Below are 23,351 nucleotides of genomic sequence, written 5' to 3' on the forward strand. Positions count from 1 at the left end.
TGATTGTCCATCTCTGCCTCTCAGGGTCCTGTCTGGGGTGACTGGAGGGGCCTGGGGTGGCTGTGTGCCCGAGCCGAGGCTCCGTGTTGGCATCTGAGGGCTTTGAGACAGTGCCGTCACGTCCAGGGGCAGGGCTGTGCTGGCCCACGTCTTACCCAGGCTCTGCATGGCATGCCCCCTGACCTCACTGGTCCCAGGTACACCTGGGAGGGTTATACCCTCTCTCTTGGAATCTGGTTTCTGGTTGAGCCTCGGGACCGTTTATCTTGACCTGGGGTGAGGGTTGGTGGAGGCAGAGAGGAGGCTGCAGGAGGGTCCTAGTTCCTCCTTCTCCAGTTGCAGACTCCTGCTTCAATAGCTGAGGGTGAGCACACGTCCCATACAGTCACTGGTGACTCAGAGGCTGGCATTTACATGGAAACAGGATGTGCGCTCACATGTCTGGAGGGGGGTCGCTAGGCTCAGGGAGCTCCGTTCCGGCCCTCTGACCCTAGGCAACCTCTAGTCTGATGCAATGGCCTTTGAGCCCCTGTACAGACTGGGGGCTCTTGACTGGGCTGTGAGTGGGGGGAATCTCTCCTCCCCCTCCCCTACCCCCCAGGCTGGCTGATGTGTGGAGGACCCTGGGCAGGGAGCTGAAAGGCTCAGCTCAGCCTCTGGTAGGGGCCAGTTCCCTCCCAGAAAGACTCCGCCTCCCCAGCCCTTAGGTGCAGGGCTGGCTGGCCCAGAGCCCCGCCCCAGGAGGTGGGGCAGAAGGCTCGGGACCGAAGGACCCAGACCTGTCGACCTGCTTTACTCAGGTCAGCTGCCACTGCCACCCATGGGGAACAGCCACTGCGTCCCCCAGGCCCCTAGGAGGCTCCGGGCCTCCTTTTCCAGAAAGCCCTCGCTGAAGGGAAATAGGTGAGGGGGGCGGGGTATGGCCATGGCCGCTTGGTCACAGGGTCTCCCTTGATCTGCCTCAGGGGCCAGGCTGTGAGCCCCCCCCACCCCTTGTCCCCAGAGAGGACGGCGCACGGAAGCTGGCTGGCCTGTTTGGCACCGAGGCTGGTGCGGACGGGGACACCACTGCTGACAAGATCTTCCACTACATCCCAGGGACGGTGAGCGACTGGGTAGCGTGCCCTGGCTTGGAGGGGTGTGGTAGCGGTGGTCTGCATGTGACTGCGTGTGTGTCCCATCTGTACTGGGCCCAGGGTCTTCCCTGTCCGCCCCCAGGAGAGTCAAGTCCAGAGCACATCGAGGAAGTAGGTGCAGCCCCGCCCTGGGGAGCTCATAGGCCGAAAGTCTGAGTGGAGAGCGAAACTGAGACCCGGCACTGAGTCAGTGGGGCGGCAGGGCGGGGCCTCCGTGCCCAGCCACGTGCCAGCCCTGCCCGGGGCCCAGGTGTCCAGCCCCCACCCCGCTCCCTGGTGCAGGACAGCGTGTCTGGGCACGTTGAAGCTGGACAAGCACGTGTGTCTGTGCTGCCGTGTGGGCATGGGTGTCAGGCGGGCGATGGGGCTATGAACCACCCCCCCCACTGTTGCTCCAAGAGAGTAAGGGGCTTCTTGTACTCAGTGAGCCAGCCTCTCCACTACCCTTGGCCCTGGTTTCTCCAAGAGACGTCCCCTTGGAGTCCACCACTGCGTCATCCTGTACCCCCATGCCACACAGCAAGGAGGGCTCCCAAGCATATGCTGGGCCACCTTTGAGCTGAACACCTGCTGACCAAGGGGGAGAGACACCTGCCCTTTAACCTGGCGCGGCCTCCAAGGGCTGGAGTGAGGCTCTGCTGTGTGCAGAGGCCCTGGCATGTGAGGGAAATGAGCCTCTAGGCTATTGCCCCAGGAACGTCTGTGATTGTGCGGGGAGCACTGGCCAGCACCCATCCTCACAGCTGCTGGTGTCAGCTCCCAGGCAACCTTTCCAAGTGTTCCTGTCAGGCTGGGAAGCCCGGGCCTGTCCCCTCTCCTGCTCCCTGGGGTTCCCTGGGCTCCCTGTGCTGCCTTCAGAAACCAGGCTACCTCAGAGAAGTGGACAGGGCACTTCTGTCAAGGCCCTGACCAGAATCCCTCCATGTGGCCACATCTCAGACCTCAGCTCCTTCCATGCAGGTCCAGGGCACATCATATAGTCCCGGTGGTCCTCTTGTGCCAGGACATGGCAGCTGGAGAGGGGACTGGGCTTGCTGAACCTCGGGGAGTGGGGCCAGGGGAGGAGCCAGCACTCCCCTTCCCTGTTAGGGGGTGGGCTCTGCCCCCACGTGGGAGCCTGCCCCACCACTGCCTCAAGCCTGAGCCCAGGCCATGGGCCAGCTGTGTGGCCCTTCCTGCTCCGTGGCCTATTTTTCATGGGTCCCATCCCAGCATCGTTCCCCGCACTGGGTGTGGGTGCAGGAGGCCCCACCCAGAGACAGAGAGGCCCGGAAGCTCTGAGTCTGTCTGTTCACATTCCTGGGCTTGCCCAAGGGGTGGCTTAGCTTGGCCAAGGCATAGCAGCCCCTGCCAGCTCCCCAGTGTGCCCTGATCCCCAGACTTCAGCCCTTCCAGCCCAAGTTGGGCACCTGTCCTGATCTGGCTCCCATTCTGATCATCAAACCCTTGCTTATAGAGGAGTCTCTATTTGCCAGAGTCAGCTATTGGTGGGCACTGACCCTCCGTCCCTTCAGAAGACGGGCATTGAAGCCCTAGTACACCGAGGGCTTGCACCTAGTACACCAGTACTGTCCTAGGTCCTGGCCCAGCAAAGAGGCACAATACAAAGGCCCTGTTCTCATGTCATTCACATCCGTGACAAAGCCAGATGGCAAGATAAAGAAGGAAAAGATAATACATCAGATGTGGCTAGCACTGAGGTGAAATGTAAAGGAGGACAATCGGGCAGGGGTCAGTGAGGCTGGGGTGTTGGAAGGGCACCCAGCCAGCAGCTCAAGGGAAGGGGTCTGAGCCGAGTGCTGGACTAGGTGAGAAGGGGCTGGGCTGAGTGGTCCAGTCAGAGAGGGCAGCAGGAGCGAAGATCCTGAGATAAGTAGATGCCTGAAGTGAGGGGAGAGGACCCCTAGGCCCTTGCCAGGACCTTGGCCTCTGCTGAGCGGGAGATGGAGGCATGTGGCAGTGTGGCACTTAACAGGCTGTGATGAGAATACTCACACCAGGCAAACTGGCAAATACTGCAGATCGGCACCCCCTTCTCGGTTTGTTGTTCAGTCACTCAGTTTTATCAAACTCTTTGTGACCCCATGGACCCTAACCTTTCTCCATAGAGCCAAGTTTTAAGCCAGAACCAGCTGACTCTGAGGTGTGGGAGGGTTTTGAGCATTGTCTCACTCGAACACCTGAAAACCCCTCTGACCAACAGGATTTGGAAGGTTGCGTAACCAAAATAGGACTTCCCTGGTGGCTCAGCAGTAAAGAATCCACCTGCAACGCAGGAGCTGCAGGAGATGCGGGTTGGATCCCTGGGTTGGGAAGATCCCCTGGAGGAGGGCATGTTAACCCACTCTAGTATTCTTGCCCGGAGAAACCCATGGACAGAGGAGCCTGGCAGGCTACAATACATAGGGTCGCAAAGAGTCAGACATGACTGAAGGGACTTTAAACAGCACGGTAACCAAAATAAGGGAACACAGTTTGGAAATAGTGAGGCTAAGAGTTGAGTTTCCGATGAGTTGAAAGGTTGCTGGCTCCATCACTAGACCACAGAGTTCTGTGACCAGCAGAGGCTGTTTGTGTGTGTGTGTGTTCTGCACTATTGTCATGTGAAGGAACTGTGTGTGCACGGGGCTCTGTACACATGTGATGCTGTGCGTGTATTCTTAACCTGTGTATGGTGAGACTGTGGGCCAAGGCCGCTGGTCACCAGTCAGGCCCCCTCCCCTGAGCTCTTCCCCCACCCTAGAACATCCCAGGTTTGCAGAGCCAGCAGGAAATCCTGGAGCAGCCTTTCCTGAGTGTGTTCAAGGAGGGGCGGCGAAGGGCAGCTGTGAGGAGTCTAGGCAACGTTGTGCACTACGCCAAGGTCCAGCTGCGTTTCCAGCACAGCCAGGTGGGGGCCGGGCTGGAGCGGGGCATGCTTGGGGGGGCCACCCTGGAGCCTGCCCCCGAGTCCTCAGACGCTGGCCCCTCTCTCCCCTAGAATGTCAGCGACTGCTACCTGGAGCTGTTCCCCTCCCACCTCTACTTCCAGGCCCATGGTCCCGAAGGACTCACTTTCCAGGTGCGGGGAGATGGGCAGAGGGAGGTCTGGGGAGGGGGAGGGCAGACCCTTGGGCGGCATAGGGGCCCTAGCCCTTCTCTCCCGCTATGCTCTGGCAGGGGCTGTTACCGCTGATGGAGCTGAGTGTCTGCCCCCTCGAGGGGTCTAGAGAGCACGCCTTCCAGATCACAGGTGTGTGGGACATGGGTGGTGCTGTGTTGACCTTGCCCTCAGGACAAGGCGACAGCACGAAGGCTGCTCAGTGAGCCTGGCTGTGGACCCGGCCTGGGACCTTGGCAGGACTCTGATCACATTGAGGGGCCCTGGCTTTTCCTCTGATGGGCACACATGCAGTGCCAGGTTGGGGTGGAGGACAGCAGACTGGGGGCCTCCAGAGCTGTGCATGTGGTCATCAGTGGCTCCTGCCAACCCTTGAGGGACCTCTCCTGTGGGCCCCTGGCCTAGCCCACTCTGTCCCTCCCCCACAGGCCCGCTGCCTGCCCCACTTCTCGTGCTCTGCCCCAGCAAGGCCGAGCTGGGCCACTGGCTCTACCACCTGGAGAAGCAGATAGCCCTCGTGGGAGGGGTGCCTCGCTGCCCCCCAGAGCCCCTGCAGGTCAGTGCTGGGAACCCTGCACCCCTTTCCCTTCCCTCTCCTCCACCTGCCCCTGACCCTTTCCTCCCAGGGCTCCACTGAGGATGTGCTCCCCTGGACTCTGCAGCACAGGCTAACCCAGCTACGGACAGCATCAGGGCGCCAGGTGATGGGCAGTGCCATCTGTGCCTCAAGGGTCAAGCTGCAGCATCTGCCCTCACAGGTGGGGGCACAGAGGTGGGAGGAGGTGGGGGCAGGGTACAGGCTCCAGGTGGGGCCAGGTGCATGCCAGTGGAGACCCCACTCCACCCTGGGATCTCCCTGCAGGAGCAGTGGGACCGGCTCCTTGTCCTGTACCCAACCTCCCTGGCCATCTTCTCCGAGGAAGCAGATGGGCTTTGCTTTAAGGTGGGTCCCTCCCCACTTCAGACCCGCCCCAGGGAGGTGCCCAGCACATGGGGGTGGGAGGGGGCAACGGCTCAGGAGGAACCTGTATGTCAGGGCCTGCTGGGACAAGTGGCCCCACCCACCCAGCCTGCTGTCCTGGTCAGTCTGGTCTCAGCCTGACGTGGGCAAGGAGGGTGGGCACTTTGCCTCAGCACCCTGTATCATGCTAGCAAGTCCACAGTCACCAGCAGGCCAGTCACCTGGCGGTGGCATGGGGCCCACAGTGCTCCTGGAAGGTGCCTGTACCTCTGAGCAGACATCTTCCTGGTGCCTGAAGGTTGTGTGTGTGTGCGTGCGTGGGTGTAGGCATGGGCGTTAGGGTCCATCCTGTGCATCAGGGTACCTCCTACTCTGGGGGTGATCATGGCCTTCAGTCATCGAGAAATACAGGGGGCTTCCTCATGATCCCTTCCCACCCACCCCCGTCTTAATGGGTGGCCCAGTGGACCAGTCCCCGACCAGTCCTGAGTCAGAGACTGGAGAAAGCCCCACCTGGAGCCTGGGTGAAGACACCCCTCTAGGACAGACAGGATGTGCCTGGCCTCCCTCAAGGTGTTGGCCTCAGCCCTGCTTTGCCCTCTGCCTGGCGTCCACATGCCCACCCAATTAGGGAGAGCTCACCGAGGTGGTGGATCAGGGATTGTTCCCTGACTCAGGCCCTGTCCCCTGATGCCCTGCAGGGGGAGCTCCCGCTCAGCGCCATCCACATCAACCTGGAAGAGAGGGAGAAGCAGATCCGCTCTTTCCTGATTGAAGGTGGGTGGGAGCCAGGCCTGGGAGAGGGGCTGTGGCCCCGGGTGGGCACCTAGCTCTGCACTGGGGCCTTGCAGGGAGCACCCTGCCTGCCAGGCCCCCTCACAGTATCCATGGACCAGGCCGTCTCATCAACACCATCCGTGTGGTGTGTGCCAGCTACGAGGACTACAGCCACTGGCTGCTCTGCCTGCAGACAGTCTGCCGTGAGGACAGGGCCTCCCCACCACCTGGCCCTGAGAGCCTCCCGGGGCTGCGGGCATCCACACAGGTAAGGAGTCAGCAGGGCAGGTGCTGCCGGGCCGCGGTAAAACAGACGGGTGGGCCTGGGCACGGGGAGGTGGGGAAGGTTCCTGCCACCTGGCTCACCTTTGCCCCTCGCCGGCTGCCCAGGTTGTGGTCAGTGGCCGAGGCTCACTCTCCTCTGATGCACGGACCAGCTGGGACTCAGGGTGCCCGGCACCCCCCTCCACTTGCACCAACCACTCCCTCCCTGAGTCAGCACCATCCACTGCAGGCTGCCCGGCCCGGCCCCCACCGGTGAGTATCTGGGGGGGCGGATAATGGGCAGAGGAGGCAGGGGACCATGAGGCAAGTTTGTGTTGGGGACCGCATGGCAAGTAGGACCCGAGTTCCTCAGGGGAAGGGACTCTGTGTAGCTTGTATGGGAGAGAGCCCAGGAAACCTTCTGGAAGGTCCTTGGTTCCCACAGGAGCAAGCCAACCCTGGCTGCACCAGTGTTGGTGGACACAGGGCAAAGCTGAGACGGGGCGGCAGCAGCCGATCACCCAGGAACAAGGCCCGGGCTGAGAGGCCTGGCCCAGCCCCCCTGCTACACCTGGACCTGACTAAGGTGGGACAACATGTTGACCTTGGCTCCGGGCATGACCCTCCGCTCCCTCCCACCCTCCACCTCCCTGGCCTCCTCAATCCTGAAACCACCAGAGGCCCCTTGCACAGAGAAGGAAGGGCTTGGCCGCTTCCAGCCCCAGGAAGCTGTGTCTCCTGTCTCTTGCCTATAGGTGAGCCTAGATGGCGGCCCTGAGGCTCCAGACCATTCTCTGGAGACACCCCACTCCCCGCTCTACGCTGACCCCTACACGCCACCTGCCACTTCCCACCGCAAGATCACAGACGTCCAGAGCCTGGGTGAGGTCAGTCCCTTCCAGGTGACAGAAGGAGCTGGCGTGCCCACAGCCTGAGGCTGAGAGGACACCCGGAGCCTGAGGTCTGCTCAGGCCACTGTGGGAGGCTCAGGGGGTTTCTGGGGCAGGGGCCTCTCAGGGGACCTCGATCACCAGTGTTCTCCCGACAGTTCCTCAGTGTGATGCAGAGCTCGCTTGGACCTGACCCCTCTGGCCCGTTCTGCTCGGTCCCCGTGTCCATGCCTGTCTCTGACTCCAGTTGTGGACTCTCTGGCCCCCACTTCCTCTCTGAGAAGGCAGTCCCTCAGGCCCGAGCCTCTCGGCACCATCGCGCCTCCATCAGGGGCTGGGGGCCCCGGCCCCCAGATTCCCCTCAGCTTGTGAGTATCAGCCCCCACCTCGGGCAAGGGGTTCTATGGGGGATAGGAAATTGCGTGGGTCCTTCTGGGACCCTGAGGGAGCAGGAGAGATGGAAACAGGGGAAGAGGGGGTTGGGTGGAGACCGGGACTGGGCTTGGTGGCTGGAAGGGAGCAGTGGTGGGGGAGGTGGAACGGAGGGGGTGGGGTCAGGCAGATTCGGGGCTAGTCTCCAGACCCCCTTTCCTGGGGCCCATCTCTCAGACCTGTGGTTGGGGTCCCCAGGTCTCCCCTGAGAAAGAAGCTTCGCCTGACCCCTCACCACCTCCCCTAGGTGAGTGAGGGCCCTGCCCCCTTCTGGGAGAGTTTGGGGTGTCACCTCCTGAAGACACATGCATGTCCGCCCTCCCCACCAGATGGCCACCCCCCCAGGGGCTACGGCAGCACCCAGGACAAAGCTCTGTCACCTTCCCAGCGGCGGGGGCCTCAAGGAGCACCAGAGCCTGAACTGGGGCTCATCCAGTGGATCTGATGGCCCCCAGCAGCTGCTCCTGGGGACTACCTGCCTGCATCGACCCTGGAGGAGGGGCCGCAACAGGACCTGGGACTTGTCTGTGGGGCCATAGGCAGTGTCGAGTCCGAGTCTGACCCCAGCAGGTGGAGGGAGCCTCAAGAACCCTGAGTTACCCTGGGCTCTGGACACCTTGGCCAAGGTGACTGGACACCCAGAGGGGCCACACTCAGGCTGCCTCTCAGGGAAGGAATGAGGGAGGGGACTTGGGGCAGCGGCTTCACCTGGGAGAAGGAGGATGGCACAAGCATAAAGGTCAGAGGGCTGAGAAAGTCAAGTTAGCGAGGGTCAGAGTATGTGAAACCAGAGGGCACAAGGGTCGGAGGTCGTGAGGTCTGAGACATGTTGAGCAGAGGGAGGAGGGTGGCCTGGGCGTGTGTGAGTGGGACGAACTGGTCAGGAGAAACCGGCGAGAGACCAAACAAGAAGGAAAGAGGAGGTTTTATTGGTGCTGTGTGTCCATGCGTCCTGTCCTCAGCAGCCAGTGGTGTCCTGCGTCCTGGGGACCCTGCGTTTGCTGCTTCCAGGGCTGGACATCCACCCAAGCACCCCTTGCTCCACCACTGCCTGTGCCCCGCCCACTTTCCTGTCCCATCTCCAGCTCCTCTCAGCCCTGGGCAAAGCCAGAGGTCCAGTTCCTCCTCCCGATACCCTTGCCTTCCATCGCTGCAGCTCCTCCAGGGTGCCCCAGAGGCGGGGCTCCAGGCCCTGCCTACAGACCCCTACTGCTCTGGGTACCTGCTCACTGTTTCGGGCAGGAACCAAGGAGGCCTTGACCAGACCCTTGCAGTTCCAGGGTCAGAGAAGCCTCAGAGGCCTTCATCAGCCCAGCCTCTTGTAAATAGGGCAGAGGCTGGGACACCGCCCACCCCCCAGCCTTGAGGCTCTCTGCCTCCTTGGCCTAGCCCCCTGCCCAGATCTCCTACTGGGGCCTTGCTGCTGCTCTGAACCCCTCTAACTTCCACTGCCCTGTTGTGGCCCTCTCTCCAGAAGCATAACCGCATAGGATGAGGATTCCAGTTAATTCCGGTTTCAGATAAACCACAAAGAGTTCCTTAGCATAAGTGGGTCTCATCCTGAGTGTCTGAGATTCAAGTTTCATTGGACGCCCTGTTTTATTATTGCTAACCTGGCCACCTTACTAACCAGCTTCCTGCTCGGCCCCTACCTACCCCAGCCTTCCAGAATCTCCCCGCTCCCAAGTGTGGAGCACAGCCTTGGCCTCGGGTACTGGTCAGACCCTCAGTGGAGTCCAGGGGAGCCGGGACCAAGGACACAGTCTCCTTCTTAGACACTGCAGAACACAAAGAGTCAGAGGGCAAGGCCTGAGGGCAGCGCCTTGTCCTGAGCACCTGTGAACATTTCCTTGTCCTGCGTCTTCCTGGGCCGAGCCTGGGTCCTAGGGGCTGGGGCTGGAGTTGGGGCTGGGGCTGCGACTGCGGCTGTGGCGCCCCCGCTCCACCTGCCGGCGGAAATATCGAATGGCAGAGATGGTGCCAATGTTGGCCAGCAGAACTGCAAGAGAAGCACAGACCTCCTGAGTGCCGGCTCTGTTCTGGCCTGGTCACCACCCTCCATCCACATAGGCTGACTCTCGAAGGATGAGGGCAGGCTGGCAGAGTGAGGGTGGGTCCGCAACGCAGGAAATCAGTCAGCGGAGAAACCCGCACCTCCCCATGGGCCTCTCATCCCTGCTAGCCCAGAAGCTGGGACTGGACACCACTGCCCCTCCACTGGACTTCTGGACACCAGCCCACCCCACCCCGGCCCCACAAACCTGTTTTCCAGGCGTCTGGGGCATGCAGGTCTGACGTTCTCACAGCCCAGGTAGCAAAGGCTACGAACACCATGCACATGTCTTTCTGGCTGAAGGTGAACGAGGTGAGGGGACCCCGGGGTACCACTGGGAAAAAGAAGCATGGCCTGAGCTCCTACTGCCCCACTCAGACACACCTGCCCTGGTCATGTCTATCCTGAGTCACGTCCTTCCTGTGACACCTCGGTCCCAAGACCCAGGGTAGTGTGTGGCATAGTTGAGTCAGGCTGACTTGGGCGAGTGCATCTGGGGTGCTGTTTCCTGGTTTGTAAAATATCTTCTAGAGGGAATGTGAGCCTGACCTACAGGCAGTGCAGACTGAGATGGGGATGCCCCATGTTGTCTGGGGCAGAACACAAGGTGACAGCCACTGTGGAGCCAACCCCTGCCTGGCTGGGGCTGCCCCACCTGGACTGTCTCCTGGGAGTTGGGGAGGAGGCGGGGGAGGGGCCCTTCCTGAGCAGATCACCCCTGAGGCCCCCCCCACCAGCTCACAACCCAGGATCCTGGCCTGTCCCTCCCCAATGGCCCTCTTGGCTGAACTCCCTGGACAGTGTGTTCCCAGGTCCTAGACAGACCATGAGGCCCCCGCAACACACACCTGCTTCCCTGACGGCCAGGGCGAGCTGTTCCACTGTGGCTGGGCTAGACTCCAGTGGGGCGCCAGTCCCCACTCCCCAGAGGACTGACCTGGGGGGCTCTGTGGCCTGCATCTGGAGAAGGGCGGCTGGCCCCAGCGTGCCCCCTGACCTGTCCTCCTCAAGGAAGTGTTCATAGACCTCAGGGATGGAGATTGGCATGGGCTCTCCAGGTGGAGGGGCCGACACAGGCCCAGCCTGTAAGGGTGGGGCCTGGGAGCAGTTCTCCTGGTGCCTCGACCTCTGGATTTGGCTGTCTTGGAAGAAGAACTCACACACATCTGGCCACTGGACTTCGGCTGGAGCCTGGGCAGCCTCTGCTGCCCTCTCAGCCTCTTCGTCCTCCTCCTCAATGGTGTCGCAAAAGAAGAAATCATAGGCTTCCGGGAGGGTCACTGCAAAGCAGCTCCGGGGCCCTGGCCCCACAGAGGCAGAGGGGGCAGAGGGGGGCAGGTGCTTCAGAATCCGAGGCTGGGGGCTCCGGGGCCCAACCACCACAGAGTCCCAGGCTCCAGAACCTCTGTGGCCCCCAGATGCCATCCTGGGGGCTGTGGCCAGAGAGGGTGGGCCTGAGGCCTCTCCTGATCCTGGCTCTGCGGAGCTGGGCACAGCCATGGAGAATCGCACTTTCTTCTTCTTGGGTGCTTGGATGGGGCCTAGAGGGGGCTCCCCAGTGTGGTGTCCAGGGGCATCTATTGAGGGCTCCCCTCTGGGCTTCTGTTGGTGCCCCTCTAGAGACCGATCAGGGCTCAAACCCAGCTTGGTCACGGGAACAACCTCTGCTTCCACCATGTCAGGCCCAGCCTGGGGTGTGGGAGCAGGTGGTGTAGACACACCCACATCAGACCCAGCCTCAAGCACAAGGTGAGGCAGAGCTGTGCATGGTACAGCCTTTGAGGCAGGCTTTGATAAATCCACCTCTGGCTGGACCACTGGGGCCGGCACAAGCAGGTCCACATCCAGTCTAGGCTTGAAGGTGGGTATAGACTGAGGCTCATCGGGTTGAGGTTCAGAGGCGGGTGTGGACTGAGGCTCATCGGGTTGAGGTTCAGAGGCGGGTGTGGACTGAGGCTCATCGGGTTGAGGTTCAGAGGCGGGTGTAGACTGAGGCTCATCGGGTTGAGGTTCAGAGGCAGGTGTGGACTGAGGCTCATCGGGTTGAGGACTGAAGGTTGGTGTGGGCTGAGGCACATTGGGTTGAGCGTTGAAGGCGGGTGTAGACTGAGGTTCATCGGGTTGAGGCTTGAACGCAGGTGTAGACTGAGACTCATCAGGTTGCGGTTCGGAGGCAGGTGTGGATAGAGCCACGTCTGACTTAATCGGGACATCTAGAGGAGCCCCTGGGTCAGATGTGGACACAGCACATGGCTTAGCTCTGGGGCTCATTCCAAGTCGGTCTGTTCCCTGCTCAGTAGTAGGGACAGATGTAGACAGATCCACACCTGGCCCTTGTCTGGCCACCTGCTCGGGGGCTCCTGCAGACTCTGGCCCCAGCTCAATCTGCCCAGTGCCTGCTGTCTGCTTTGCTGCTCCTGCTGGGAGACCCTTCCCCCGGGACCCAGCAGGGCCGAGGCTGTCCTCAGGCCTGGCCTCTGTGAGCGGTGGGGAACCCAGCTGGGTAGGAGCAGGGCCTGGGCCACCCGAACGCCCACCCGCTTTGGTGCCTGCAGTGCGCCTCTTCTTTCGGCCAGGGCTTCTTGGCGGGGCTCCAGGGCTGCCAGGGGACCTCTGGGGGGCAGCACTGCGGCCAGGGGACTCAGGACTCCCAGCAGGCTCACCAGCGGGAGTAGAGGCAGGGCCCCGGGGGGCTGGCCCCTGCAGAAGCCTCTGCATCTCGTCTCTGGAAGACACTGGTCCCGGGAGGGATGAGCCCTGGACGAGAGGGGCGGCACCAGGGCTGAGGGACAGCCGAGCTTCTGACCGTGCGGACGTGCTGGGCGTCTGCTGACCGGCCTCTGGGGCCAGCATGGGCTCATGCCAAGACCTGCTGACCAGCTGCCGGGTGGCAGCCTTGTCCTCCTCCTCAAAGCTGGGCCAGCTACTTCCTCCGGGAGCCGGTTGCCCCTCGAGAAAGGGCAAGGGTCCTGGGGGGCTGCTGCCACTGCTGTCCCTTTGGTCAGTGTCGCTGGACAAGGGTTCATCCCCAGAGGCCAGGCCGGCCTGCAGGAGACCACACTCTTCGGTGGCGGCCGAAAACTCAGCCCAGTCCTGGTCGCTCAGCTGGACGCTGTACTGGAAGTTCTCCATTCTGGGTCAGCAGAGGCGCATGAACCACAGACCAGCTTCTTCACAGACCCGGGCCCGGGGCCCCGGCCCGCACTCACTGCCACCACCCCACCTGCCCCCTTGGGTTTCCCTGGCCCAGAGGCCAGCCCTCCATTTCTGTCCTGAAAGAGAGCAGAACAAACAGAATCCAGAGAGAAGCTGTGCTGCTTCCTGGAGTTGGAGCATCCAAAACTCCTGCCTTCCCTGCTTCCGAATTGAGCACAAATGGTAACTTTACAGGGACATATTGCTACAGTCCTGCATTCGAGTCAGTGAAGTTCACTGAAACAGGGCTCCTCATCCCCAGAAGTTTCCCTCCTCAAGGTGTGTTTTTTTCTGTTCAGCTGAGAAAGCCTCCAACTTTCCTGCAGAGCTGCTAGGACAAAGGCCAACTCGATGCAGCAAAGCCCATTTCAAGGACCACCCACTAGGGTTCAGTTCACCTGAGTGATAGTCCTGGACTGTCCCAACGTGCCCCAGGTGGCAGCTGGCCACGGGGGGAAGGGCCATGGTGTCCAGCAGGTGACCAGTCTTTAGGGATGACCTTCCACCAGCCTTGGCTGGGACAGGCTGCCAGGCTTCTTCTGAGCCTACCAAGGTCACACCAGTGCTGCCAGACCCCACTCAGGGGTCATCAGGGAGAGCCTGGCTCTGCCCCTGCCTGGGCAGGAGGTCCCAGAACAGAATGAGCCTCCTGGTTCCCACCAGCCCCCTAGGGCCACCATCAGAGTCTGTGCCCCTGACCCAGACCTGCCCAACCCAGCTGACAAAGCCCTCCTCCCTGCATCTCACTGAACCAAGGCAGCCCTTCTTGGTTGGGAGCCCCTAACCTCTCAGCCCCCGATGGGGGGCTGCCCTTTGGCCCTTGGTGAGGTACCGCTGGACCCAGGGGGTGGGAGGCTGTTGGCCAGACCAGTCCTGCGATGGAGGTGCCTTGAGACCAGGGCACCGTGGCTTCCTGACCCACTGCCCCTTGTCCTCCTCTCTGGTCCTAGGGAAGCCCCCTGTAGGGGCTGTCCCCTTTGGGACCTCTTAGGGTGGGAATGAGGGGCTGACAGTACTGTACCTGGGACCCCTCAGCCAGCCGGGGCAGCGGAGCTGGGCGTCCGAGCTGCCTGTCCCAGAGCGGCATGGTGCAGGGCTCGCTACACAGGCCCCACCCCCATTGCCAAAAATACCACAGCCCCATGGTCACATGTCTCCTGCCAGGCAGCAGGGTCCAGGCCACAAATAGATGGCATTTGAGGGGCTTCCAGCTACGTGAGGGATGCCTTACTGGTCAGGTCAAATGCTGGTCAGAGAATGCTGACCAACAGTCTTGCCCACAGGGGCCTCCCTTTCCCAAACTGAAGGCCACTCTGCAGTCCCTCTTGGCTGAAGGCTGCTCTCTCCTCCTAAAGCAGCCCCACCCACAGTGAAAATTCAGACCCTGCCCCTCCTGCCTCCTCATCTGCTGGCAGCCCCCAAGACCACTCTGAATGCTTCTGGATCGTAGGGCTTTACCCTGACGCCTTTGAGAAACAGAGGTGGGGAGAAAGTGATGAGCCCAGAAACGAGGGTCCTGAATGTTCCTAGAGGTCATTTGAACACGGCCACCGCTGATCTGGGTCAGGCTTTGCACCTCCCTGGTCTGGCCCATCCCCTGGCAATGTGGTGAACCTGCCTGGTTGGGCTCTCAGTAGAACACCCACATGGGAGTGGTTGCAAGCAGTCAGGGAGAGCCAGTCCCTCCTGCCAGCATCTCTCCTGACCTAGGCTCCTCAGAGCCCAAGATGGGGGTGGCAAGCAGGCTGTCCCTCCAGGAACGGGGGTCTGGTGCTGCCACCCGCAGGTCACCAGGAGGAACCGGGCAGGAGACGTGGCTTCTGGGAACAACAGCCCCTTGCAGGCACCATCCTGCTCAGCCCTCTGAGCACTTTTCCAAAATGTGTCTGTCCTGAGAGGGGTGCCAGGAGAATCCTCTTTCACTGTTGAGCTTGGTAAGATACAGAGAGAGGGTGAGTGTCTGGTCCATAATCACACAGCTAGTAAGTAGTGAACCTGGGCCCTAAAGGCCCTCCCTGTTCAGAGCCACCCTGCCCTCAAGGCTGGTGTTGCCTATTCCCAGGCAGGTACAGTGACACACACTCCTCCTGCTGGGGGACAGAGGAGGGGGTAGGGTCAGGCAGTAAACCTCTAGATGGGTAAATGGGATCATTTCTGACAGCAACACATCATAAGAAGGACCTAGAGGGGAGAGGAGGGGGACCTCTGAAGAGGACCTGCGGGTGGAGGGGGAGGTGGGACCTGGGGACCACGAGGACAGAGGCTTCGGGTGAAGGAGACCGGGACACCCAGGAAGAGCAGTCAGGTGGCACCCTCAGATGCCCTCGCCACCCCGGGTGGGCGAGCCTGGCCCGGGGCTTCCTTATCACTGAGTGTGGAGAAAACCCAGGTTACCCTCCTGTGTCTCTCCTGCGAGGCTGCTCACACAAAACACTGCTCTGTGCGGTGTCCCAGGATGAAAGAACAGATAAAAAACCAAGGAGGGTCTTGGAATGCAGGAACGGACCGGCCTTTATCATCCTTCCCTCCCCCATGTAGTAACTATTAATGAATTTCAGGTCCTCCCGAGGCCCTAAGGACTCCATTTGCCTCATCCAATCAGCAAATGACCCACAAGACCCCTATCCCGATGCTCCTTGAACCCTGGCTATAAAAATGGACTAAGGACCTCTGTTCAACATCATCTCTCCCTTGAGCCAGCACATTGTTCTAACAGCATGTCCCATTCTAATAAACTTTATGCTCCTCTCATTCTGCCTCATGTCTGGAAATTCTCCCGCGCGCAGACCACGACACTCTGGTCACCAAAAGTGGTGGGGGAGGTTCCTAAGCCAGGCAATTTGGTGACACCAGCTGGGTGTCCCACAGGTTAATTCAATTCTGATAGTATCTAGAGATTCTTGGGTTGGGAGCTCAGTCCCACAGACTGCCCTCAACTTCAGGTGCCAAAGGCAAAGAGTAGTCCCCAAGTCACCAACCACTTCTGTCTAACTTGGCTACAAATCAGAGGTTCCCATGACCACCTGCCCCTTGCATTCAATTAATTTGCTAGAGGAGTTCACAGAACTTAGGGAAACCTTCACTAACGCTCACTAGTTCATTATAAAATTTGATGTTTTGTTGAAGGATAATCCCATGGACAGAGGATTCTGGTGGGCTACAGTCCACAGGGTCACAAAGAGACGGACACGACAGAGGACACACACATCTATACGATGAAGGATATGGGTGAGGTCCAGATGGGGGATGGGCAGGGCTGGTGGCAGGGGGCAAGGACACCTCCATGCGTCAGTGTGGGATTTTGCTGAGGCTTCCTCATAAAGGCATAATCACTTATTAGCCCCATTTTCAGTTCCTCTCCCTTCTCAAGAGAATGGAGGTGGGGCTGAAAATTCGAAGTTTCTAATCTGTCTTGGTCTTTCTGGTGACCAGCCCCTACAGGAGCCTCATTAGAACAAAAGATGGCCCTGTGCTCTCAGAAGAAATTCCCAGGTTTTCAGGAGTTCTGCTGTCCGTGCTCCTGCCATCCCACCGTCCGCTGCCTGCTCCTCACTGGACTCTGCACTCAGCAGCTGAGGCCCCGTTGGTCGCTTGGCTGAGGAGGGACACCCCACTGCATCACTTCCCATGGACAGACATGCGGGTCGTCTGCAGCAGCCATTACTGAGAGTGATGCTATGAACATTCTGGAACCTTTCTCTCGGCAGTCTTGGAGTCATGGGGTCAGAGGTGTTTGTCCAGCTCTAGAGGACACTGCCCAACAGTTTCAGGGGGTGGCTGTGCCTTTGCTCCAACATGTCTGCTCCCGCATCGTCTGGTGAAGCATTTTCCTTAATAATAAAGTTATTGGCCTTTGGCATCATCGTTAGTGAGGACGTGTGTCTCTTCAGTGCTTCTGTCTTTTCCTATTGATCAGCAAATTTGGAAAACTCAACAGTGGCCACAGGACTGGAAAAGGTCAGTTTTCATTCCAATCCCAAAAAAAGGCAATAACAAAGAATGTTCAAACTACCACACAATTGCACTCATTTCACATACTAGTAAAGTAATACTCAAAATTCTCCAAGCTAGGCTTCAACAGTACATGAACTGAGAACTCCCAGATGTTCAAGCTGGATCTAGAAAAGGCAGAGGAACCAGAGATCAAATTGCCAACACCCACGGGATCAAAGAAAAAACAAGAAAATTCCAGAAAAACATCTACTGTTTCATTGACTACATTAAAGCCTATGACTGTGTGGATCACAACAAACTGGAAAATTCTTAAAGAGATGGGAATCCAGACCACCTGACCTGCCTCCTGCAAAACTTGTGTGCAGATAAAGAAGCAACAGTTAGAATCAGACATGGAACAACGGACTGGTTCCAAATTGGGAAAGTAGTACGTCAAAGGTGTATATTGTCACCCTGCTTATTTAACTTAAATGCAGAGTACATCATGCAAAATGCCGGGCTGGATGAAGCACAAGCTGGAATCAAGAATGCTGGGAGAAATATCAATAACTTCAGATATGCATATGACTCCACCCATATGGCAGAAAGCAAAGAGGAGCTAAAGAGCCTCTTGATGAAGGTGAAAGAGGAGAGTGAAAAAACTGGCTTAAAACTCAACATTCAAAAAACAAATCATGATATCCAGTTCCATCACTTCATGGCAAATAGGTGGGGAGACAATGGAAACAGTGAGAGACTTTATTTTCTTGGGCTCCAAAATCACTGCAGATGATGACTGCAGCCATGAAATTAAAAGATGATTGCTCCTTGGAAGAAAAGCTATGACCAACCTAGACAGCATATGAAAAAGCAGAGACATCACTTTGCTGACAAAGATCCATCTAATCAAAGCTATGGTTTTCCAGTAGTCATGTATGGATGTGAGATTTGGACCATAAAGAAGCTGAGCCCCAAAGAATTGATGCTTTTGAACTGTGGTATTGGAGAAGATTTTTGAGAGTCCCTTGGACTGCAAGGAGATCCAACCAGTCCATCCTAAAGGAAATCAGTCCTGAATATTCATTGGAAGGACTGATGCTGAAGCTGAAGCTCCAATACTTTGGCCACCTGATGGGAAGGGACGACTCATTGGTAAAGACCCTGATACGGGGAAAGATTGAAGGCAGGAGAAGGGGATGACAGAAGATGAGATGGTTGGATGGCATTACTGACTGGATGGACATGAGTTTGAGCAAGCTCCAGGAGATGGTGAAGGACAGGGAGGCCTGGCATGCTGTAGTCCGTGGAATCACAAACAGTCAGATACGATCGAGCGACTGAACGACTGAACAGCAGTTTTAAATTTTAAAATAGTCCAAGTTATCAACAATTTCCTTTATGCTTATCACTGTTTCTGTCTTTGTACAGAACTCTTTGCCTGCTCCCCCAAATCATGAAGATTCCACAATGTCTTTGCACGTTTTTAAAGCTCTATCATTTCACCTCTCTCACTGGGAATACAGCCCACATAGTCTCATATCAGTGGGTGGTGGGAACTGATTTCAGTGGGCGGTGGGTGATGGAGTTTCTGTCACAATTTTGTTTCCAGATGGGCATCAGTTGGCCAAGCACCACATCAGGACTCCATGGCCCAGGTGTGTGTGTGTGTGTTTGTGTGTGTGTGTGCGCGCGCGTGCATATCTACAGAAGCACAGCAGTGGAGCCTCCTCCATGGGATCCACACAATAAGGAGGTTTGGAAGGTTTGGGGCAGGAGTTTTTCAATAGTTGCCATGACTGCCCTGGGAGAAAGCAAGGTTCTGCAGGGAGGCAGAGGTGCCTGGTTCCTGTGGCTGGAATTACCCGAAGTGTTCCCTTCCATTCCCCCTCCTCAATCATGGGCCTCCTTGTGGGAAGGGCTCTGGAGAACTTGGGCATGTGCGCACTTCTAAAGCAGGGGGCCTTAGGTCTCCCGGGTTACCAGTAAGGAGTACGGAGAATGGGTCCGTCCGGTACGCGGCCAGCGGTACCGCCAGGCGCCACCAGAGGGCGCGCGAGCTCCACAGGAAGTCGACCTAGTGCGAGGTTCCGGGCCCTGGTCGGGTGGCCGGTAAGGGAACATTTTGGGGGGTGGGGTCGCACAGAGTCGGGCACGACTGAAGTGACTTAGCAGCGGCAATAGCAGACCTAATGGAAGCAGAAGATATTAAGAAGAGGTGGCAAGAACACACAGAAGAACTATACAAAAAAGATGTTAATGGCTCAAATAACCTCGATGGTGTGATACTCACCTAGAAGCTGACATCCTGGAATAGGAAGTCAAGTGGGCCTTAGGAAGCATTGCTGCAAAGAAAGCATTGCTACAAAGAAAGCGAGTGGAGGTGATGGAATTCCAGCTGAGCTATTTCAAATTCAAAACATGATGCTGTTAAAGTGCTGCACTCAATATGCCAGCAAATTTGGAAAACTCAGCAATGGCCACAGGACTAGAAGAGATCAGTTTTCATTCCAATCCCAAAAAAAAGGCAATAACAAAGAATGTTCAAACTACCACACAATTGCACTCACTTCACATACTGGTAAAGTAATACTCAAAATTCTCCAAGCTAGGCTTCAACAGTACATGAACTGAGAACTCCCAGATGTTCAAGCTGGATCTAGAAAAGGCAGAGGAACCAGAGATCAAATTGCCAACACCCACGGGATCAAAGAAAAAACAAGAAAATTCCAGAAAAACATCTACTGTTTCATTGACTACATTAAAGCCTATGACTGTGTGGATCACAACAAACTGGAAAATTCTTAAAGAGATGGGAATCCAGACCACCTGACCTGCCTCCTGCAAAACTTGTGTGCAGATAAAGAAGCAACAGTTAGAATCAGACATGGAACAACGGACTGGTTCCAAATTGGGAAAGTAGTACGTCAAAGGTGTATATTGTCACCCTGCTTATTTAACTTAAATGCAGAGTACATCATGCAAAATGCCGGGCTGGATGAAGCACAAGCTGGAATCAAGAATGCTGGGAGAAATATCAATAACTTCAGATATGCATATGACTCCACCCATATGGCAGAAAGCAAAGAGGAGCTAAAGAGCCTCTTGATGAAGGTGAAAGAGGAGAGTGAAAAAACTGGCTTAAAACTCAACATTCAAAAAACAAATCATGATATCCAGTTCCATCACTTCATGGCAAATAGGTGGGGAGACAATGGAAACAGTGAGAGACTTTATTTTCTTGGGCTCCAAAATCACTGCAGATGATGACTGCAGCCATGAAATTAAAAGATGATTGCTCCTTGGAAGAAAAGCTATGACCAACCTAGACAGCATATGAAAAAGCAGAGACATCACTTTGCTGACAAAGATCCATCTAGTCAAAGCTGTGGTTTTCTAGTAGTCATGTATGGATGTGAGAGTTGGACCATAAGGAAGCTGAGCACCAAAGAACTGATGCTTTTGAACTGTGGTGTTGGAGAAGATTTTTGAGAGTCCCTTGGACTGCAAGGAGATCCAACCAGTCCATCCTAAAGGAAATCAGTCCTGAATATTCATTGGAAGGACTGATGCTGAAGATGAAGCTCTAGTACTTTGGCCACCTGATGGGAAGGGACGACTCATTGGAAAAGACCCTGATGCTCGGAAATATTGAAGCTGGGAGGAGAAGGGGATGACAGAGGATGAGATGTTTGGATAGCATCACCGACTTAATGGACATGAGTGTGAGTAAGCTCCAGAGTTGGTGATGGACAGGGAAGCTTGGAGTGCGCAGTCCATGGGGCTGCAAAGAGTCGGACACAACTGAGCAACTGAACTGAACTGAAAGTCAAAGAAACAGATCCAATGTGGAGTCTAAATTTGCTCTTCCCTGTAGCAGTTGCAACTCGTGGGCTTGGTTACCTGGAATCTTCCTGGACCAGGGATTGAACCCATGTCCCCTGCATTGACAGGCAGATTATTAACCACTGGACCACAAGAGAAGTCCCTGGTCTTTTTATAATTAATAAGTAGTGTTCCATTGTTGGACACGCCAAGATTTGTTTATCCTTTCATACGTTGATGGACGTATGGTGCTATTGGTGCTATTATATATAAAGCTGCTAGAATATTTGTGTTTAAGTCTTTGTGTGAACTTACAAAAAGAATATATAAAGAACTCTTGGGCTTCCATGGTGGCTCAGCAGTAAAGAATCTGCCTGCAATGTAGGAGACCCAGGTTTGATTCCTGGGTTGGGAAGATCCCCTGGAGAAGAATACCCACTCCGGTATTCTTGCCTGGGAAATCTCATGGACAGAGGGGTAGCAAAGAGTTGGACATGATTTATCTACTAAACAACAACAAAGAACTCTTAAGACTCACCAATAAGAAAACAAATAGTACCTTGTGGTCCAGTGGTGAAGAATCCACCTGCAAATGCAGGGGACACAAGTTTGATCCCTGGTCTAGGAAGATTCCATATGCCACATGGCAACAAATCCCATACACAACTCCTGGAGCCCACACTTTAGAGCCTGTGCTCCACAATAAGAGAAGCCACTGCAGTAAGAAGCCCATGCACCACAATGAAGAGTAGCCCCTACTCTCTGCAACTAGAGAAAGCCCACATGCAGCAATGAAGACCCATCACAGCCAAAATTTCTTGAAAAAGAAAGAAAACAAATTGCCCAGTGAAGAAAATGGGCGAAAGATTTGACCAGTTATTTTATGGAAGAAGATATGTGGATGAATTTAAACATAAAAAGATGCTTGACATCATTAGTCATTGAGGGAATGCAAATCAAAACCAAAATGAGACACTACTAACCATCTGCTTAAAAGTCTGACCAGACATACAGCTGGTGAGGACGCGGAGCACAACTGGAACTCTCATGCACTCCAGATGGAGATGAAAAATGATAACCACACTGGAAAACTACTGCTTCATTGACTACGCTAAAGCCTTTGACTATGTGGATCACAACAAACTGTGGAAAATTCTTAAAGAGATATGATTATCAGACCACTTTATCTGTCTGCTGAGAAACTTGTATGGGAGTCAAGCAACAGTTGGAACCAGACATGGAACAACTGACTGGTTCAAAATTGGGAAAGGAATACATCAAGGCTGTATATTGTCACCCTGCTTATTTAATGTATATGCAGAGTACATTGTGTGAAATACCAGGCTGGATGAATCACAAGCTGGAATCAAGATTGCCTGGAGAAAAAAAAAAAAAAAAGATTGCCTGGAGAAATAGTAACAACCTCAGATATATAGATGATACCACTCTAATGGCAGAAAGTGAAGAGAAATTAAAGCTCTTTGATGAGGGTGAAAGAGGAGAGTGATAAAGCTGGCTTAAAACTCAACATTAAAAACACTAAGATCATGGCATCTGGTCCCATCGCTTCATGGCAAATAGAAGGAGAAAAAGTGGAAACAGTGACAGACTTTATTGGGCTCCAAAATCACTATGGATGTTGACTGCAGCCATGAAATTAAAAGACGCTTGTTCCTTGGAAGAAAAGCTATGACAAACCTAGATAGCATAGTAAAAAGCAGAGACATCACTTTGCCAACAAAAGTCCATATCGTCAATGGCATGTTTCTTTTCCAGCGGTCATGAATGGATGCAAGAGTTGGACAATAAAGAAGGCTGAGTACTGAAGAATTGATGCTTTCCAATTGTGGTGATGGAGAAAACTCTTGAAAATCCCTTGGACAGCAAGGAGATCCAACCAGTCAATCCTAAAGGAAATCAATCCTGAATATTCATTGGAAGGACTGATGCTGAAGCTGAAGCTCCAATACTTTGGTCACCTGATGCAAAGAGCCAACTCATTAGAAAAGACTCTGATGCTGCGAAAGATTGAAGGCAGGAGGAGAAGAGGACGACCAATGATGAGATGGTTGGAGGGCATTACTGACTCAATGGACATGAGTTTGAGCAAGCTCAGGGAGATGGTGAAGGACAGGGAAGCCTGGAGTGCTGCAGTCCATTGGGTTGGAAAGAGTTGGGCACGACTAAGTGACTGAACAACAACAAATTCAGATATCCTAGAACAATTTGTTGAAAGACTATTCTTTCCTCTGCTGGATTGTTTTGATATCCTTGTTGAAAAGCAAGTGACTAAAAGTGAATTCTTGTTTCTGAACTCTCAATTCTTTTTGTTTTTCTGGCTACTTTTTTATTTTTTTAATTGAAGGATATTTGCTTTACAAAATTTTGTGGTTTTCTGTCACACATCAAGAATCAACCATAGGTACACCCATGTCCCCTCCCTCCCAAGCCTCCCTTCCATCTCCCTCCCCATTCCACCCTTCTTAGACTGTCAGAGTGAACTCTCAATTCTGTTCCATCAAATCAATATGTTCAACCTCGTGCTAATACCGAATTGTCTTGGTTATTGTAGCTGTGTAGTAACTTTTGGAATAAGCAAGTTTGAGTCCTACAACTTTGTTCTTTTTCAAGACTGTTTTGGATATTCTGGGTCCCTTGGATTTTCATATAAATTTTAGGAGCATCTTGTCAATTTCTATGTTAACTGGAACTTTGAAGAGATTGTATTAACTCTATAGCTCAATTTGGGAAGTACTGTCATCTTAACAATGTTAAATATTCCAATCCA

General features: G+C 55.4%; 2 protein-coding genes across 5 annotated transcripts; one reads left to right on the top strand and one right to left on the bottom strand.

Annotated features, from left to right (window-relative positions):
- Positions 1-38: 38 nt before the first annotated feature.
- PLEKHN1 (pleckstrin homology domain containing N1) lies at positions 39-8,482 on the top strand. 3 transcript variants are annotated; one of them, XM_088845354.1, is made up of 16 exons: positions 39-197; positions 1,004-1,103; positions 3,880-4,026; positions 4,117-4,197; positions 4,296-4,368; positions 4,665-4,792; positions 4,863-4,994; positions 5,099-5,179; positions 5,899-5,974; positions 6,094-6,242; positions 6,365-6,511; positions 6,684-6,824; positions 6,994-7,125; positions 7,287-7,496; positions 7,759-7,807; positions 7,890-8,482. In XM_088845354.1, exons 1-16 carry the CDS (start codon positions 172-174, stop codon positions 8,003-8,005), a joined length of 1,788 nt encoding a protein of 595 aa, XP_088701480.1. In that variant the 5' UTR covers positions 39-171; the 3' UTR covers positions 8,006-8,482. The 3 variants fall into 3 exon arrangements, with proteins under 3 accessions (XP_088701480.1, XP_055275276.2, XP_055275277.2); XM_055419301.2 differs by lacking the exon at positions 39-197 and adding an exon at positions 263-903; XM_055419302.2 differs by lacking the exon at positions 39-197 and adding an exon at positions 263-903 and having other exon boundaries at positions 4,899-4,994.
- PERM1 (PPARGC1 and ESRR induced regulator, muscle 1) lies at positions 8,469-14,149 on the bottom strand. Of its 2 annotated transcripts, XM_055419294.2 has the most exons (4): positions 13,830-14,149; positions 10,462-12,885; positions 9,822-9,947; positions 8,469-9,559 (listed from the first exon to the last, which is right to left on the bottom strand). In XM_055419294.2, the coding sequence occupies exons 2-4, from the start codon at positions 12,743-12,745 to the stop codon at positions 9,444-9,446; spliced, it is 2,526 nt and encodes an 841-aa protein (XP_055275269.2). In that variant the 5' UTR covers positions 12,746-12,885; positions 13,830-14,149; the 3' UTR covers positions 8,469-9,443. The 2 variants fall into 2 exon arrangements, with proteins under 2 accessions (XP_055275269.2, XP_055275270.2); XM_055419295.2 differs by having other exon boundaries at positions 10,462-14,149.
- Positions 14,150-23,351: the final 9,202 nt, after the last annotated feature.

The sequence above is a fragment of the Moschus berezovskii genome, chromosome 17, assembly GCF_049115385.1.
Source record: "Moschus berezovskii isolate FMDL1 chromosome 17, NW_MosBer_1.0, whole genome shotgun sequence".
Lineage (NCBI taxonomy): Eukaryota > Metazoa > Chordata > Mammalia > Artiodactyla > Moschidae > Moschus > Moschus berezovskii.